The sequence below is a fragment of the Mobula hypostoma genome, chromosome 5 (genome assembly GCF_963921235.1).
Source record: "Mobula hypostoma chromosome 5, sMobHyp1.1, whole genome shotgun sequence".
In the NCBI taxonomy this organism is placed as follows: Eukaryota; Metazoa; Chordata; class Chondrichthyes; order Myliobatiformes; family Myliobatidae; genus Mobula; species Mobula hypostoma.
This window is the reverse complement of record NC_086101.1, coordinates 116,615,593-116,631,038: the sequence shown is the minus strand read 5'-3', so window position 1 is coordinate 116,631,038 and position 15,446 is coordinate 116,615,593. Positions and strand designations below refer to the sequence as shown.

The 15,446-nt window shown below is 42.7% G+C and overlaps 1 protein-coding gene across 2 annotated transcripts in view; it reads left to right on the top strand.

The window, feature by feature from the left end:
* LOC134346959 (misshapen-like kinase 1) overlaps positions 1-15,446 on the top strand; it is a 351,745-nt gene that overhangs the window by 273,561 nt on the left and 62,738 nt on the right. For both annotated transcript variants that reach the window (XM_063048859.1, XM_063048858.1), the window contains exons 16-18: positions 2,548-2,790; positions 10,817-10,902; positions 14,908-15,020. In XM_063048859.1, coding sequence (XP_062904929.1) covers positions 2,548-2,790; positions 10,817-10,902; positions 14,908-15,020 — 442 coding nt within the window. The remainder of the gene's footprint in view (positions 1-2,547; positions 2,791-10,816; positions 10,903-14,907; positions 15,021-15,446) is intronic.

Here is a 15,446-nt window from a genome sequence, read left to right as displayed (position 1 = left end):
GTGGTGCACTGTTCCACTGTGCAGTGACACCTGCACAGATATGACCTTCATGGAAGAGTCATCAGAAGAAAACCTTTCCTGCATCCTCACCACAAAATTCAGTATCAGAAGTTTGCAAAGGAACATCTAAACAAGCCCGATGCATTTTGGAAACAAGACCTGTGGACTGATGAAGTTAAAATAGAACTTTTTGGCCGCAATGAGCAAAGGTATGTTTGGAGAAAAAAGAGTGCAGAATTTCATAAAAAGAACACCTCTCCAACTGTTAAGCACAGGGGTGGATCGATCATGCTTTGGACTTGTGTTCCAGCCAGTGGCACAGGGAACATTTCACTGGTAGAGGGAAGAATGAATTCAATTAAATATCTGCAAATTCTGGAAGCAAACATCACACCGTCTGTAAAAATAAAAAGCTGAAGATGAAAAGAGGGTGGCTTCTACAACAGGATAATGATCCTAAACACACCTCAAAATCCACAATGGACTACCTCAAGAGGCACAAGCTGAAGGTTTTGCCATGGCCCTCACAGTCCCCTGACCTAAACATCATCAAGAATCTGTGGATAAACCTCAAAAGAGCAGTGCATGCAAGTCGGCCCAAGAATCTCACAGAACTAGAAGCCTTTTACAAGGTAAATATTAACTACATATGATGTAGCAAAAGCTAAAATGCTGGAGGAACCCAATGGGTCAGGCAGCATCTGTGGAGGAAAATACAATCAATGTTCTAAATGGGCAAATTTCTACAGTTGTACAATGGAGAGCATTCTAACCGGTTGCATCACCGTCTTGTGGGGGGGGGTCGGGGGTGTGCTCAGTGCACAGGATCGTAATAAGCTGCAGAGAGTTGTGAACTGTTAGCATCCAGGACAGTTGTCTCCTACAGATGGCGTCGATCACGAAGGACCCCTGTCATCTAGGACATGCCCCTTTCTCATTGTTACCATCAGGAGGTGGGTACAGGAGCCTGAAAGCACACACTCAAGAATAGCTTCTTCCCTTTTGCCATCAGATTTCTGAATGGACATGTGAACACTACCTTATTTTTTTCTCTTTTTGCACTATTTACTTAATTAACTTTTTTAATGGGTATATGCGTTTGTGTGTGTGTGTGTATATACACACACACACACACTTTATTATGTTTTACTTTGGACAGCTGATGCAAAGACAACAAGTTTCACGACATATGCCGGTGACATTAAATCTGATTCTGAACTCGAAAATCAGAGGAACAACAGGACTTGGGGGTAACATAGAAAATAGGTGCAGAAGTAGGCCATTCGGCCCTTTGAGCCTGCACCGCCATTCAGTATGATCATGGCTGATCATCCAACTCAGAACCCTGTACCAGCCTTCGCTCCATACCCCCTGATCCCTTTAGCCACAAGGGCCATATCTAACTCCCTCTTAAATATAGCCAATGAACTGGCCTCAACTGTTTCCTGTGGCAGAGAATTCCACAGATTCACCACTCTCTGTGTGAAGAACTTTTTCCTAATCTCAGTCCTAAAAGGCTTCCCCTTTGTCCTCAAACTGTGACCCCTCGTTCTGGACTTCCCTAACATCGGGAACAATCTTCCTGCAATCTAGCCTGTCCAATCCCTTTAGGATTTTATGCGTTTCAATAAGATCCCTCCTCAATCTTCTAAATTCCAATGAATATAAGCCTAGTCGGTCCAGTCTTTCATCACATGAAAGTCCTGCCATCCCAGGAATCAATCTGGTGAACCTTCTTTGCACTCCTTCTATGGCAAGAATGTCTTTCCTCAGATTAGGGGACCAAAACTGTTTGTGCAGGGTTCCCTGAAGGTTAACTTGCAGGATGAGCCAGTAGCAAAGAAGGCAAATGCAATATTAGCATTCATTTCAAGAGAACTAGAATATAAAAGCAAGGATGCAGTGTTGGGGCTTTATGAGGTATTAGTCAACCCACATTTGGAGAATTGTGACCAGTTTTGGAGCCCACATCAAAGAAAAGATATGCTAGCCTTGGAGAGGATCCAGAGGAGGTTCACAAGAATTATCCCGCGAATGAAAGGGTTAATATATGAACCATGTTTGATAGAGTTTAGAAAACTGAGAGGGAATCTCACTGAAGAGTTTGTAAAGTCTCGATAGAATAGACATGGAGAGGATGTTTCCAATAGTGGGAGAGTTAGGACCAGAGGGCGTGGCCTCAGAATTGAAGGTTATCCCTTTAGAACAGAAATGAGAAGGAATTCTTTAGCTAGAGGGTGGTGAATTAATTGTCACAAGCAGTTACAGAGGCCAAGTGACTGGGTCTATTTAAAACAGAGGTGGATGGATTCTTGAGTGGTCAAGGTATCAAAGGTTATACAGAGAAGACAGGAGAATGGGGTTGTGAGGGATAATAAATCAACCATGATGAAATGATGGAGCAGATTCAATGAGCCAAATGGCCTAATTCTGCTCCTGTGTCTTACGGTCTTTCATTTTAGGTATTGTCAGTATTATAATGCCCTGATGTGATCAATTAAATTTTAGCAAAGATTTAAGTGCAGACTTAAAATACTTTTCTTTCAGTTTCAAGTGGCACACCTTGTCGCACTGAAACCATCTGTAGCCGTTCCGAGGTCCCAGTCACTGCAAGACCAACCAACCAAGAATGTTGCTGCCTTCCCAAGTCAGGAGCCAGCGCCAGTGAAGCGCGGCGAGATGCTGCGGCAGAACTCCGACCCCACCTCCGAGAACCCCGTGCTGCCTCCCCGTGCAAACAGAGATGACGCCGGGCCATGGGTGAAGATGTCTGATGAAGCACCACCAAAGGTAGTCACAGTTTCTAGAGCTTGTGTATTTGTTGTAGGAAGTAGGCTAACAGTAAAGTGTTTGTCTTTGCTGTCTTAATGTATTAAGATAGCAGGCCTGGATTGATCTGTGGGTGAGCTTGATCTTTTCCTCCCCCACCCACCCCGCTACCACCAAGTGATCTTGGCCCGCCTTGAGTGCTAAACCTGCTATTCCATGGTCTTTGTTTATTGTAGTTTGAAATCTTTATTGTGCTTTCAATGGAAAAGGTGCCAAATTCAGATCTGCAGGATCGAAGTGATGCAGAGGTGATGTGGGTTACAAGTTTATTAATCTGCATAACATGCATTTTGCAAGCACTTTCTGTAAACTCTGCAGTATAACTTCCAGTATCACATAACAGAAGATGGTCACACAGAAGGTGCACCCTTTTCCGGTGGTTACAAAAGAGCAGCTTTGACAAGGGTGTAACCTCTAATGCACTTAGACACTTTTCAATAATAGTGGATGTAGGTATTTTCAATGACATTATTTAAAAATAGAATGTATGCGTTTACAGTGACATGGATGTGACATCTGTATATCATAGTTTATCAGCTTTTAACTGTCCCACTCTCCACCCGTTTCAACTCCCCTCACTAGAAGTGTCCATTTAATCTTGATCTCCACATTTATCAATTGCATGAGTATTTTGTTTGTGTCATTCACAATCAAATCATGCACTTGAGATCAGTAACAGTTTGGGCTTGTTAATTTAGTAAAGCATTTTGAGCGCAAGATTTCAAGGATACTGGAGAGTTATTTTTAAAACATCCACATGTGATCATCATTATGTGCCGTGATATATTATGTGGGTGATCATGGTCTTTCCATGACCATGATTGTTCTTGACAAATTTTCCTACAGAAGTGCTTTGCCATTGCCTTCCAGGCAGTGTCTTTATAAGACGGGTCACCCCAGCCTCAGGATACGTACCACCAGGTTCAAGAACAGTTACTACCCCACAACCATCAGGCTCTTGAACAGGGGTACAGGAAGCACTTTATAACATGACCACTAAGTATACCCACTTGCCCATCTATCCATTGATATGTTCCCACAACCAATGATCTCATTTTAAGGATTATTACATTATCTCATATGCTACTTATTTATATTTGCATTTGCATAGTTTGTTGTCTTCTGCACTCTGGTTGATCTTCTATTGATCCTGCTATAGATTTGCTGATTATGCCCACAAGAAAAAGAATTTCAGGGTTATATATAGTGACATATGTGTACTTTGATAATAAAATTTACTTCCTACTTCAGAGATCATCTGCCTGGTGTCAGTGGTCACATAACTAGGACTTGTGAAATGCACCAGCTGCTCATACGACCATCCGCCACCTGCTCCCATGGCTTCACGTGTCCCTGATCCAGGGGTGGGGGGGTGGCTAAGCAGGTGCTACACCTTGTCCAAGGGTGACCTGCAGGCTAGCAAAGCAAAGGAGCGCCTTACAGCATGGAGTCAGATCTCCACCCCGCCTCTCGTGTGATTAGATAGTTTATAAATGGTAACCATTTATTTTCTTTGTAAGTTTACAAAGGTAAGAAATGATTTTCATTTATAACTACTCTATTTAGGTAGCTAGTACAATCTTAGCATGTAGTGTCGTAATATTTATTTGGAGATGCAGGGTAGTGTAGGCCTTTCCAGCCCTTCGATCCACGCCACCCCAGCAACCCCTGAGAAACCTGATTAACCCTAAGTTAATCACTGAATAATTTACAATGACCAGTAAACTTACCTGGTATGTCTTTGGACTGTGCGAGGAAACAGAAGCACCAGTAGAAAACCCACACATTCCACGGGCATGTACAGAAAGGTGCCGAAGTTGAACTCTGAACTCTGGAACGCCCAAAGCTGTAGTAGTGTCACTCCAATCACTATGATACCATAGCACCTATGAGTCAAAAATAAGCCTTTGTCACAGGGTCTTTCTGAACACTTCAAGTGTAGCATGGATAAGATAGGTTAAAAGCACATTACTCTGCAGCTTTACATAATCATATGCAGTTGCATCCTGTAGCAACTGTCACCCACCACACTAATTCAAACCCAAATTTTATAATATTTATTAGTCACAGGTAATGAGGGGGTGCATTTTTCTAAGATATACTCAGTGGTCATGTTATTAGTGTCTTCTGTACCTAATAAAGTGGCCACAGAGTATATCTCTGTGGTCTTCTGCTGCTGCAATCCATCCACTTCAGGGATTGACATATTCTGCTTTCAGAAATGCTCTTCTGCACACTACTGTTGTAACATGTGGTTATTTAAGTTACTGTCACCTTCCTGTCAGCTTGAACTAGTCTGACCATTCTCCTCTGACTTGTCTCATTAACAAGGTGTTTTCACCCACAGAACTGCTGCTCACTGGATGTTTATTATTTTTCCACACCATTCTTTGTAAACTCTAGAGTAGGGGTTCCCAACCTGAGGTACCTCGCTTAACAGTAGGGGTCCATGGCATAAAAAAGGTTGGGACACCACCCCTCCCCTGAGGCTGTTGTACATGAAAATCTCAGGAGATCAGTTTCTGAGATAGGCAAACCACCCCATCTGGCACCAACAATCAGAGTTACTTGGATCACATTTCTTCCCCATTCTGAATCTCTTGACAAGGCCTGCATGCTTGAATGCATTGAGTTGCTGCTATATGACTGGCTGATTAGACATTTACACTAATGAACAGGTGTGCAGGTGTTCCTAATAAAGTGGCCACTAAATGTCGATAGGGAAAAGATAGTTGAATAGTGGAGACACTGAATGATCTACAGTTATCACGAACAGCACAGAATTGGTGATGTTCATCCTAATAGCCTGGGGTGGATTAAAACCAAAACTTGAAGTTAAGGTTATATCCATTTAACTGTGTAACCTGTTTACTGACAGTACAAATCTCTTTAACAAGTGTCACCGTCAAAGCCAGCACTTCACCTGCGAGCCAATAGCTTTAGATTGAATATCATCTACAGTTGACTTTAAATCCACTTATACTCTAATTGCAAACTGGGGGAAGGTTAAATTTAATCAGATGAGATATTAAACCAAGGCTTCAAATTACTTGTTCCCAAATATACTATTTAAATGACTGTATAATTCATTTCCATATTTTAGTTTATAGGATGTAAATGTCACATAACCATTTTTTGTTAGCCACCTCTAAGGGTTACACGGCAGCATAGTGTTTAGCACAACGCTATACAGTACAGGCGACCCCAGGTCCAATTCCCACTGCTACCTGTAAGGAGTTTGTACGTTCTCCCTGTGGGTTTCCTCCCACAGTCCAAAGACATACCAGTTGGTAGGTTAATTGGTCATTGTAAATTGTCCCATGATTAGGCTAGGATTAAATCAGGATTGCTGGGCAGCATGACTCAAAGGGCCAGAAAGGTCTACTCCATGCGGTATCTCAATAAAATAAAATGAAAAATACAATTTCTTCTGAACTGAGGAAGAGGTTAGGAGCTAACCACAGGGAAGGGTGTGGAGTCACAAAAAGACCTGACCAAGATGGCAGATTTTTAGCCCCGAAGGACATTAATGAACCAGCTTTTTGTACTGGATTTGTTAAATTACTCTGGGTGGCAAAATGGAGATGCGTCTCTAACAGAGGAGGTGTGAGGTGCTCCTTCCCTCTGTTGGTCAGCATGTCACCTTTAGGCGAGGTGTAGCACCTGCTTAACCTCCCTCCTTTATCGGGGTCACATGAAGCCATGGGAACAGGTGGTGGATGCTTGTACGAGCAGCTGGTGCATATCACAAGACCTGGTTATGTGACCACTGATACTAGGTCAACAATCTCTGAAGATTATCGATAATGGCTGGGGTCACCCGTCTTGTAAAGACACTGCCCAGAAGAAGGCAATGGCAAACCATTTCTGTGGAAAAAATTGGCAAGAACAATCATGGTGGTGAAGACCATGATCACTCACATCATATGACATGGCACATAATTTATGATTGTAGTGAATTACTGAAGATTTAAATTCCTTTTATGGCCAAGATGGGATTCACTCTCATCTGTAGAACAATGGTCCAGGCCTCTGGGTGCTAATCTGGTCCCTAGTTGCCCTTGGGAATTTTGCCCCTGAGCTGACTTCTTGAACTGTTACAGTCCTTGAGGTGTGGGTACGCCTTGAGGGCGCGGGTTCCACGGTTTAGACCCAGTGACAGTGATGAAGGAGTTTGTTTATTTATTTATTTATTTAATTACTTACTGAGTTACAGTGCAGAATAGGCCCTTCCAGCCCGTTGATCTACACCGCCCTACAATCCCCTGAATTAATCTGAGCCTAATCACGGGGCAATTTACAATGACCAATCAACCTACCAGCCAGTACGTCTTTGGACTGTGAGGGGAAACTGGAGCACCTGGAAAAAAAAAGTCACGGGGGAGAATGTACAAACTCCTTCCAGGCACTGACGGGAATTGAACCCAGGTCGCTGGGACTATAATGTGTTGTGCTAACCACAATGTACATGGTAACCACCTGTACAATTGTATATTGTACAAATTACAGTCTGCCTTTAGTAAAGTAAAATATCCCAAAGTGCTTAATTCTTATTAGCCAGATTTTGGCAGCAGTGGATACAGTCCAGTCTATCACAGGCAAAGCCCTCCCCACCATTGAGTACATTACAAGGAGCAGTGTCCAACATCAGGTTCCCCCCACCTCCAGGCCATGCTCTCTTCTTGCTCCTACCATGGGGTAGGAGGTACAGGAGTGTTAGGTCCTATACCACCAGATTCAGGAACAACCATCAGGCCCCTGAACCAGCATAGATAACTTCACTCACTCCATGGTAAACTGATTCCACAAACTACAGACTCACTTTCAAGAACTCTACAACTCATGTTTTCAGTATTATTTATTTACTAATATATTTATTTGTTTTTAGTTATGGTTTGTCGTCTTTTGCCCATTGTTTTTTTGCCAGTCTTTGTTTTTCATTGAATCTATTGTTTTTCTTTATTGATACTGCCCTCACCCACATCGCCTTCATTTCCCAAATATCTGTGCTCACCCCATCTTCCCGCTGCCTTAACAGGGATAGAGTCACTCTTTTCCTCACCATGAGCCTCCGCATCCAACACCATTCTCAAAGATTCAATGTACATTTGTTATTGAAGTATATATACAGAATACAACTCTGAGATTCATCCTCTCTCAGGCAGCCATGAACCAAAGAAATACTATGGAACCCGTTCAAAGAAAACACCAAACACCCAACACGTGAAAAAAAACTCAGCGCATGGAATAGTAGCATCAAACCAGGAGTCTAGTATTCCATTTAGTTCAGTTCAGCTCTGTGCCTTTAGCTGACTGCAGGCCGCAAAGCCAGTCTTCACCGAAGCGCCCTATTCTGCATCGATCACCCTGAGCAAACTGCTCAAAGACAGCAAAAAAACAGTAGCCAGAATACAGAAACACATGTAACATGAACCTCAAAGTCCCCTAAACCAAGTCCATAGCCATCAATCCTTATAACGTGGATCCCGGGACTCCTGCACTTTCCTCTGACAGCAGTTAGCGAGGAGAGAAAGACCAGGCAAACGCAGGCAGGTAGCACTGAACCCCCGCCTGTCCTCTGCTCTCACCCTTGTCAATGTCAACTATGCCCGGCACATCAATCGGAGAGAGACAGTGAAATTGATCAAGAGCTCGCGCTCTGCTCCCAGACTTGCTGTCCTCCCTCGGAGACAGCAAAGTGCCAGATTGCTCAGTCAGCCCAAAAACACACCATCAAAATGTTCCAAATGCACACAGATTAGTAGTAGAATCATATTTGAAAGAAGTAATAGTAAAAAAAATAGTTTTATGAACTATCAGCAGGATGTTACATTAGTCACATTCACTGGCACCATCTCTGCAGCATCCAGCATCTACAACTAAACATATTTTTACCCCTTCCCACTCTGCCTTCTACAAGGATTGTTCCCTCCATGATCCCTTTAACCATTCATCCCTCCCCCACTAATTTCCCTCCTGGTACAATTCCCTGGAAGTGACACATATGCTACACTTGCCCATTTATCTCCTCCCTCACCTCCATTCAGGGTCCCAAATAGTCCTTCCAGGTGAAGCATTACTTCACCTGCAAATCTGTTGGGGTCATCTATTGTATCCGGTGCTCCCAATTCAGCCTTCTCTACCTTGGTGAGACACAACTTAAATTTGGGGACCAATTTGTCGCGCACCAGCATTCTAACCATCAGAAGTGGAATTTCTCAGTGGCCAACCATTTTAATTCCTGTCCTCAATCCTGCTTCAACATGTCAGTCCGTGGCCTCTTTTGCCACAGAGGCCACTCTCCAGGTAGATGAGCAACACCACATATTCCGTCTAGGTAGCCTCCAACCGATGGCATGAACATTAATTTCTTCTGGTTAAAAAACAAAATCCCTCCTCCTCTGTTCTTCTGTTCCCCACTGTGGCCTCTTACCTCTTCTCACCTGCTTATCACCTACCCCTGCATCTCCGCCCCCTCCTTCTCTTTTCCCATGGTCCACTCTCCTCTCCTATCCGATCCTTCCTTCTCCAGCCCTTTATCTTTCCCACCCACCTGATTCCAGCTAACCTCCTCCCCCCCCCACCTTTTATTCTGATGTTTACCCTCTTCCTTTCCAGTCCTGAAGAAGGGTCTCAGTCCAGAACTTTAGTTTATTAAATTTTTTTTAAAAGATGATTAATAAGGGTGTCATAATGACATGGAGAATTCAGGAGTGGATTAAGAAGGATAACAAGTCAGCCATGATGGAATGGTGGAACAGACCGAATGGGCTGAAAAGCCTAATTCTGCTCCTAGAGGAGGAGAGGGAGAAGGAATTTCATAGTCTGGTGTTGAGATGTCTCACTGGTTAAAGGGAAGAGGGAAATCTTGGAACTCCAAGCAAACCGGAGAATGTTACTGAGATAGAGAATTTTTTTTTGTATTTTTAGTAGCTGAAATAACAGCAGCAAAAAACACCTGATTATCTTTTACGCCAATGAAAGTAGCAAATTTTTGCTGCTAAGTTTCCCGAGGTAAGTCGCTGCACTTCAGAAACATTGGTTGCATGTAAACTCCTTTGAATCCATTCTTGGAGATGAAATCTTGTGGTGTATTAATAGATCTAAAATTTGTCCATAAGCACAACTGCCAAAAGCAATAACAGTATGTATTTGATTTTCTCTTCCAAAGCTGCTGTGAAGACTTCAGTAACAGCTGAATATTACACTCATTACCATGCAGTTTGCATTGCGTAATTAATTGATTACTGAGCTCAAACCTGAATCAAATCACAACCATGTTATTTGACCTTTAAATGTGCAACAAACTGGCAGATAATAACACAAGGCTGGGCTATGCCATTCTGTAAATGCCCTGCAAAATCAAAGTCATAGTTGTCCTGCAGAGAAAGATAAATCCACCAAAGCAAGACCTTTATTGAAAATATCACATCCTTAAATGCGAAGTTCAAAGTAAATTTAGTATCTGTAAGTACATTTACTAGTCTGAGATTCTTTTTTTTTTGAGATACAGCATTGAATATGCCCTTCCAGCCCTTCAAGCCACGCAGCCCAGCAGTCCCCCTGTTTAATCCTAGCCTAATCACAAAACAATTTACAATGACCGGTATGTTTTTTGGACTGTGCTGTGGGTGGAAACTGTAGGAAGCCCATGAGATTACAGGGTGAACGTACAAACGTTGTACAAATTCCTTACAGGCAGCGGCAGGAATTGGGTCGCCCGTACCATAAAGCATTGTGCTTACCACTATACTGCAGTGCATTTTCTTGCGGGCATTGACAGCAGGTACAAAGAAACACAATAGAATCTGAAAAACTACAAAGACGGACAAACAACCATTGTGCAAAAGGGGAAAAACTGTGCAAATGTAAAAAGAAAAACAAAGTAATAACATTGAGAACGAGTTGTAGAGTCTTGGCCTGCTTAATACATAGAAATATTGCTGGAATATTGCATTGAATAGTTTTTATTTAATTTTGATTTAAGGTTCCTCAAAGGACGACCTCCATAGCCACAGCTCTAAACAGCAGTAGTGTCCTGCTAAATCGTCCAGGGCAGGCACCACGTGCAAGGTAATATTAATAACTCAGCTCTCTGTACTATTTCTGTCCTTTCAAGGTTTTGTAGGTAGACACAATGTTTTATGCCCAGGTGGTAAATCAAAACAAGAGTTGGTGAGAGTGATGAGCAGCAACCTTAAAATAAAGGTTTCCAGGCCACTTGAAAGTAAATTGTAATGTGGGTAAAAATTCCAGGTTCAATTGGTAAAAGCAGACACATTCACAGTCTGGTATCTGGATGACTCAGTGATGGTGAAAGGAAAGAGGACACCCGAGAAAGTTACTGAGGTGGAGAATATCTGACACATTACTGACTGTAAGCCAGTAAGTCATTGTACCTCCAGCGCACAAGAGGGACTGCAGATGCTGAAAATCTTAAGTAACGCAATGTGTTGGAGGAGCTCAGCGGGTCAGGCAGCATCTGTGGATGGGAATAAGCAGTCAACATTTCGGGCTGAGACCCTTCATGATGAAAGATCTCTGCTCGAAATGTCGACTAGTTATTCCTATCCATAGATGCTGCCTGACCTGATAAGCTCCTCACACATTGTGGGCATGAATTCTATTGTTCCAACACGGTGACAGGCCCTTCCAGTTCAACAAGCCCATATCTTCCAGTTACACCCATGTGACTAATTAAACCTACTAGCCTGTACTGCTTTAGAATGTGGGAAGAAACCACATGATCATGGGGAGAAGGTATAAACTTCTTCCAGCAATAGAATTGAACTTGTCACTGGCGCTGTAACAATGCTACATTAATCACTGTGCCACCCCTAATAACCAGTTCTTTAATATGATTCCAGAAGTGTTTCTGTCAGAGCACAAGTGGAGTTAAATCTATCTCAATGCTCAAACATCAAAAGCTATTCTGCTACCTTGTGCAGTATCCTGTTGTGCGTGTCCTAAGCAATTTGATTTCATCCTCCCTTTGGAGCGATGCAGCTCTCCTCCACAGACAGTATCTTGTTTTACGGCGGTTGGCAAAAGAGAGTGAGACCCCGTTAACAGAAGAGAGCTAACAATGTCTCAGACCTGACTTGGATTGGGAGAATTGTCCCTGGTCTCCTGGATAAAGGAATTGAGTAATGTAGAGTGTGTTACTTGTGACTGGTTCCACAGTTCTCTGCAACTGCGGTACTGGTTCATTATTATCATGTGTACCAAAATGCAATGAAAATCTTGTCTTGCAAACCGCCATGGACGATGCCAAGCCCAGCTGTGAAAGGACGAGTGCTGGGCATGGGACTAGCAACCCCCATCCCGTGAAAAACCGAGAGCTACAGAAACACCAACAGAATTCATCTCTCAGAGAGGAAGGATCTTCACCTAGAATCAGAATCAGGTTTAATAACACCAGCATTTAAATAAGTAGGTGTTCATGGGTTCAATGTCCATTCAGTAATCAGATGTCAGAGGGGAAGAAGCTGTTCTTGAATCGTTGAGTGTGCACCTTCGCGCTCCTGTACCTGCTTCCTGCTAGTAACAATGAGAAGAGGGCATGACTTTGGTGATGGGGGTCCTTAATGATGGACACTTTTTTTGAGGCATCACTCCTCCAAAATGTCCTCAGTACTATGGAGGCTAGTACCCATGATGAGGCTGAGTTTACAACTCTGTGTAGCTTACTTCAGTCCTATGCAGTAGCCCCCCACCCCCACCCCAAACCAGACAGCGATGCAGTCAGTCAGAATGCTCTCCACAGTACATTTGTCAACATTTTCAAGTGTTTAGGTGACAAACCAAATCTCCTTAAACTCCTAATGAAATATATACACAGCCGTGCCTTCTTTGTAGCTGCATCAATACGTTGGGTCCAGGTTAGACGTAAGATGAGCTGCACCTGGGGACCACTTGAAAGACTGACCCTGGACAAAGGACTCTGGCTGGCTGTCTATGCCCCAGTAAGGGTCATCTGTTTAAGAAGAATAATACTGGTTATGCAGATCCAACCATTGCACAGTGCATTGAGTCAGAATAAGGCAAAACAACACAAAAAGTGTAAAAGCAACTGAAAAAGTGCAATACAAATAAATGCTAAAGTGCAAGGCCATAAGCAGATATTTGCTGTCTTGGGGGCTAATCTGTCCTCTCAGATGATATGGCTATCTTAGCAGTGGAGTTTTCTCCAGTTTACTACTCATTCCTGAACAAATGTAATGATAAAGGGCAGACAATCCGGTCCTTTATTTTCTTCTGTAAGGAGCACTAATTCATTAAGATTCAAGGGATTGTTTAATGTTATTTCCTGTGCACAAGTGATTCAAAGATTCAAAGTATATTTATTATCGAGGTACATGTTATACAGCCCTGAGATTCGTCTTCCCACAGGCAGCCATGAAACAAAGAAACACCATGGAATCTGTTCAAAGGAAACATCAAACATCCAGTGCTTGAAGAAAAGAAGAAGTCATGCAAATGACAAAAAATGTACAATAATACACACAATATAAAGCATCAAACCAAAGAGTCCTTAAAACCATATAAGAATGTTCAACTTAGTTCAGTTCAATTTAGCACTGTTGACGGCTGGCTGCAGAGCAGGTCTGCCCTGATAAAAAATCACTCAAAATTGGAATAAAGATTGAACACATGTAACGTGAACTGCAGAGTCTTTTAAGAAAAAAACAAGTGGACCCATGACTCCTGCACCTTCCTCCGGCAGCAGGGAGTGAGAGGGAGACCAGTCAAATGCCGGCAAATGGCACTGAACACCTGCTCGCCTTCCACTCATCCTTGTTGATTTCAATCTTGTAAAGTGTAAAGGAGAACAAAATAATTGTTACTCCTGATCTGATGCAACTCAAAACAACACAAAAGATAAAGAGCATATTAATGATTTAAAAAAAATACAAATCCATAAAAAATAAAAACAACAGGAATTCTGCAGATGCTGGAAATTCAAGCAACATACATCAAAGTTGCTGGTGAACGCAGCAGGCCAGGCAGCATCTATAGGAAGAGGCGCAGTCGACGTTTCAGGCCGAGACCCTTCGTCAGACGAAGGGTCTCGGCCTGAAACGTCGACTGCGCCTCTTCCTATAGATGCTGCCTGGCCTGCTGCGTTCACCAGCAACTTTGATGTATGTTCCATAAAAAATAAGATAGCTTATGACATTGATTGAATATCCATGAAGTGACAGTAGGCTGTAAATAAGGTGACTCACTGGAAATAATAAAGTAGTGATGGAGTTAGTGGGTGGAAGTGTTGATCAACCTTGCTCCTTAGGAAAAGTAACTGTTGTTTGTCTCAAATGGTTCTGGTATAGATGCTACATAGCCTCCTCCCTGAACATACAGTTTATGAGCAGGGTGGGTGGAATCCTTCATGATGTTACTAGCCCCTTTCAAGCACCTTTCTGTATAATAAACACAAATTTTGCCAATGCTGGAAATCCAAAGTAACATTCACAAATTGCTGAAAGAAATCAGCAGGTCAAGCAGCATCTATAGAAATTAATAAACAGTCAACAGTTTCAGGCTGAGACCCTTCTACAGTCAACATTTTGGGCCAAGACCATGCTTCAGTCCTGAAGAAGAGTCTTGGCCTGAAATGTCAACTGTTTATTCATTTCTATAGATGCTGCCTGATCTGCTGAGTTCCTCCAGCAGTTTGTGTGTGTTACCTTTCTGTATATATGTCCTTGATGTTTCCCTACATTATATCAGTTGTACTTAAATAAAGTACTTGATTAATCATCAAGTGAATTGGATCATGTCATGCTTGTGCAAGACTTCTTTTTTCATTTCTCTCTTCCTCATTCTTTACTCCATTTATCAAATGGGAGGTTGATTTTATTATGTAGGAGGGTGAACTGGTTTCCTGTCTGGCTGAAGTTAATGTAAAATTTATTCCACGTCTTGGGAAAGCATGGTATGGTCAGTACTCACTACCTGGCAGGTTTCCTGCTGGGCAGTTTATGCCATTAACCTTCTAAGAACCTGAAATATTCAATCAGTTGTGTAAGACCATGGGATTTCTTTATCACTGACCTGCCGAACTTGATCTGGTTTCAGCAATCCAGACTTGCGTAGAATTGAGCCGGGTTGGGAAAGAGCAGAGAGCCTCCCACAGATTGGCCCCCATCGAGTACTTGGGACTGGTTCAATGGAGCGCAACAGGATCACAAGTAAGTTGGCTAGTTTGAAGTACTGAACGAGACACAGCAAATTCAGAAAGCAAGACACACAAAATGCTGGAGGTACTCAGCAGATCAGGCAGCATCTACGTAAATGAATAAGCAATTGATGTTTCGGGCCGAGGCCCTTCTTCAGGATTGGAAAAGAAGGGGAAAATGTCAGAATAAAAGTGTGGGGGGGCGGAGGGGGGAGGAGGGAGGGAGATAGCTAGGATGTGATGGGTGAAGACAGGTGGGTAGGAAAGGTAGAGAGCTGGAGAAGTAAATCTTTTACTCTTAAAGTTATCCCCCAGTGAGAGAAAAAATTTAGATGAAATTATAATTTTAGTGGAAATTTCTTGAGTTGAATGCAAAGGATTTGTGATTTGGATCAATGGTGCCCAAAACATGCTAGACCCTGTACTGAAGCCTCCTTAT